Source organism: Egretta garzetta, unplaced genomic scaffold (assembly GCF_000687185.1).
Source record: "Egretta garzetta isolate BGI_Z169 unplaced genomic scaffold, ASM68718v1 scaffold319, whole genome shotgun sequence".
Taxonomy (NCBI): Eukaryota; Metazoa; Chordata; class Aves; order Pelecaniformes; family Ardeidae; genus Egretta; species Egretta garzetta.
Genome location: NW_009260769.1, coordinates 471,416 through 475,796, shown reverse-complemented (window position 1 = coordinate 475,796; position 4,381 = coordinate 471,416). Strand labels below are relative to the sequence as shown.

The 4,381-nt window shown below is 48.5% G+C and overlaps 1 protein-coding gene across 1 annotated transcript in view; it reads right to left on the bottom strand.

Annotated features, from left to right (window-relative positions):
- Positions 1 to 4,381, bottom strand: part of VASH2 (vasohibin 2) — a 33,425-nt gene that overhangs the window by 13,849 nt on the left and 15,195 nt on the right. Inside the window, exon 4 of the mRNA XM_035901598.1 lies at positions 4,079 to 4,153. Coding sequence (XP_035757491.1) covers positions 4,079 to 4,153 — 75 coding nt within the window. The remainder of the gene's footprint in view (positions 1 to 4,078; positions 4,154 to 4,381) is intronic.

Here is a 4,381-nt window from a genome sequence, read left to right as displayed (position 1 = left end):
TCCAACCGCAGGGAGCAGAGCAGGTCCCAGCCAGAAGAGAGACTTGAAGCCCTTCACCTTGTTTATTTGCCAGCAGCAACTTTCAGAAAAAAAAAAATGTTCTCTTGCTTATTTTTTTTAATCATTAATAAGTAGAGCGGGATCTTTCCACATGCCAGCACTGTGGCTCCAGTCTTCAAATGTTTCTGGAAATAGGTCTTAGCAGCTGATAGCACCTGCTGGACAGCAGCTGGCTCCCCATGGCTAGGTGAACTCGGGCTACTTGCCACCAGCAGTTTTCCCACCACTGCTCGGAACTGCAACCAGCTGAACAGGAGGCAAGGGGACACAGTACAAGGACCTCAGCCCACCTGCCCCCGAACCAGTTTCAACAGGAGTTTAGCTGGGGGAAAAAAAACTGGTGCTTTTGCCAAGCTGACAGGCAGTGACTGTGCAAGAGGCGCGCTAGCAGCAGGTAAGGAGATGAGTGCCACCCCTGCACTGTGCCCCCTCCCTGCAGCACACCAACAGGGACTCAGACCCGCAGAGACCCCCAGGAGAGGGGGATGTGGGGAGACCCTCCTCCTCAGCACCCCAAAGGAAAAAAGCCCAAACATAAGTCAGCACAGTAAGGCCCTGCAGAGCCCACAGCAGCTTTAAACAAACCAAGACATTCTCATGTTTCAGAGATAAGTGCCAGCATCAGTTTGACCAGCCCAGCCCACCAACCCCGAAGCAGGTCTAAGCACCAGTGCCCAGACTCACAAGTGCTTCTTGTCACGCCTGACACCTTCTGGCATCTCAGCTACAAGTCCCACTCTGCCTTGCAAACCAAAGACAAAAAAGGGAAAGCCAGGTGAACCTGATATTGAGCAAATGAGTGCTCATTGCACCCCTTGTGCTAATAAGCTTTTTATTTACTAGTTTGAAACTCTCCCTTACTTAACTCAGACAAGATGGCATTGCAGTGCTTCATGTCTTAGAGCCCAGCAAGGGTGGGTTTTGTGGAAGTCTGGTCAAGATGAGCACAGAAAGCCACAGGGTGTCTGGTTCCCTCCTCTCCTGCCACTCACAAGGGTGGAAGAAGCATGAGCAGGCGCCCTGAGCCATCGCGGCAGGCTGTGCCACAGGGCACAAGCAGGCTGGGGGAAATGACAGCAGGCTGAGAAGAATAAGGAGGCAGCTTTATTTACGCTAGCAATGCTGAAGCCTCTAGCTCAGAGTGAGGAGGTGGAGCAGGAGGAAAACAAACCTCACACTTCAAAACCATCAGATAAGGCTTCAGTGAAAACAGAAGAGCTATTTTTCCAAGGAACTGCCCGCAATATCAGAGGGCCTCCAACCACCAGCAGTAAACACTTGGAGAACTTTCCAACCACAGCCTGAAGTCAGATGGCATTTCTCACAGGCTCCAGGAGTGCAGAGATCCCAGGTTTGGGATTGCTTACTGTGAGGCAGAATACTACTGAGCCCACATCTAGATGTAGCCTGCACAGAAAGCCCAGGTTCACCCTAGCAGCTCCAGTGCCCACAAAGGAGCAGCTCCAGCAGCTGGCTCAGCCTCCCAAAGTGGGACTGCCAGGCCGGCATCACTCATTTTATTCTCCAGTGCTCGGCTGCAGTCTGAGATGACTGGCTTAAGATCAGACTGTGACAATGGAAGTGATTAAAAGCTCTCTCACAGCTCTTCCTGGCTACCAGAGGGGCTGTAGATATTCAGCGCAAGTGGGTTGAGCTGTGGACAAGCATGCAGGAAACAAAGAGGGGCACTGTGGGGACATCAATATCCTGCAGTAACTGCAGCAAGAAACACTTTTCCCTACTGAAAGCACTCACTCCCAGCTCAGGGATGTACCTGCTAGGCAGGAGGAGCAGGATGGGCCCAAGTCTCCAGCGGTGATAAACAACATCCACTGATTGAATGCACAGAAGGCATAGTGCAGAAGCTATTAAATCATTTCTCCCTCCTGAGGCACCTCTGCTCTCCTCTTCCTCATTTAATGATATTATGGACAGGGGGAGGTCTAATACACTGCACAGGTCTGTCCGTCACCTCACATGAACTGGGAGAGGTACACTGAAGGCAACGGGAGTGAGTTATGTTCACCTGACACAGACACACTCCACGAGACTCCCCGAGGATGGAGGCAGCATACTGCTTCCCTCCTCCCCCTCTGATATTTTGCTCTCCCCACTTTTATTAAAGTGAATACACCATGGATAAAATTCTCTTGGCACTTTTTGGTTTACTACTTCCTTTCAAAAGTAGTTTTGATCCTTGCTCAGAAAGTATGGGCTGAATGCACCATTACTCAGCTGATTCACAGCTGAACTGAGAAATGCCCCGGGGAAGACAGCAGGAGGAATGCCTCTGGTTAGGCACTGATGAGCAGACCAGCAGAATGATACTAAGCCAGTTCAGACAGCTACACAGAAGAGAGCCATGCAGATTGCTGCAAAATAATATTGGAAGATCTGTATGAGCTTTCAGTCATCTCACAGAAGCTGTTCCCTTGGTGTGTGCAGATAGGGTAGCTCAGTATTTTAACTCATTGCCCTATAAAAACGTTTCAAGATCTAGTGCGAAGGCAATTATACAAAACTTAATTCTGCACCAAGAGGGATTACAGAAGCATTTTATAAGAAGTCACATAGTAAAAGGCAATTGCACAAGCCAGCAAGCAGCTCAATTAAAATGACATCTTGCTAAGCTGCTCTGTGCGAGTCAGCCTTTGAATGAAGGCTCACGCCAAGGGTCCGCTGTAGTGGGCTGCACTCTTTTCGGTATCCAAGCAACACAGCAAAGCCTGCCAGCACGCAAATTACAAGCAGTACCTTATTTCCAGAGACAGAGAAGGGAACCAGAGGTTAACACACACATGCAGGGACGCTTTGGGACACAACCCTGACACAAGGGGAAGCACAACAGATCCACTGACATAATTTCTGGTTTTGGGAGGGCATCGGTGTGAGTCTCTTGCTGACATCAAGCCCCCATGACCCCCAGCCCTCTAGCCACATGCAGACCCTGCCAGCATTTGCAGGGGAAGCCCTGTCAGTCAGAGCCACCTTTCAGACTCAGACCTGAAGCTTATCCCTGGCACATGGGGAGCTCAGCACAGCCATAAGCATGACCCCATGCACACCACCAACCTCCTTGCACAGCGGGGACCACATCCAGCATCAAGTCTCACACACCACATATGACATTTGTTCAGCCCACATCCCCTTCCCACCCCACAGCAGCCACCCCCTCTCATGAGACAACAGCAGGCAGTACCTGCTAGGCTCTGCCAGCTCCTTCTCCCACGAGAGGGGGCAGCAGCAGCAAGCAAAACGCCGCAGACACACGCCAGAAGCTGGTTTGCCTCAGGGTTTATTTTGGGTTGGGTTTTTGTTTTGTTTTAAATCAAGCTTGATCAGTTGTGGAAAGATGTGTCCAGCGTACAAGTATTCTTGTATCCCTGCCTTGCCCTCCTCTAGCATTCTAGGACGATGCAGGTTCATTTATCAGTGACAGCACAAGAGGGTCAAAAAGCAATTCAGTCACTAAATGAAAATTTTCTTGGTTTTTTTTTTTCCTGAGACTGAATAGGAAGCAAGCATTATGTTAAGGTAAAGCTCAAATATTTAACTATAATACACATATGTTTCTGCACAAAGCACAGCTGTGGGCTGAGACAAAAACTAACATGACTTTGCCATGTAAACATTAGACAAACAGGACAGAATCTGCATTCCTCAGGTGTTACCAAGCTCTGACAGTAACTGGCAGAGAAATACTAATGAAGAAAACAGGCATTGTGTAACACAGATACTTAACTGGGCACTTTGGGTCAGGTCCTGACATTATGCAGATTACCAGGGCATGAGGCAATGTCAGCACAGCCAGAGCACAACACTTTTTGAACTGGGCACACAACATCCAAGATGCTACTGACAAGCCTAGGCAACACAGCAACTTGTTTATCAATACCATGGCAGTTCCCCAAGCTGCTGGCACTCACCTTTGTCTGTGACCATCTCAAACACCATCCAGGAAGTGCAAGATATTAAACAGCGTTGCAGCAGAAAAAGCCACAGGCATGTGAAAGGATACATCCCCAGAATAACTGCTTCAAGGCATTTGATAGGTAAGGACTCCCTGGTCATTTCTTTTGCCGTCTCCATCAACCTAGGACAGAAACAAAAAGGTTTTCAGTCCTTTCAGTTGGAGCAGTTGACAGGAATCAAAAGGGTCCTCTTGTACACCAAGAGCCAGGTGCCTCCAGTTCTTATGTCAGCAAGCACTGGTGAAATTGATTCTTCTCTTCAGCAACTCACCAGAGGCCTGTTGACTTCTGAAGGATAACTAAAAAAAAAAAAAAAAAAAAAAAAAAAAAAAAAAAAAACAAAAAAACAG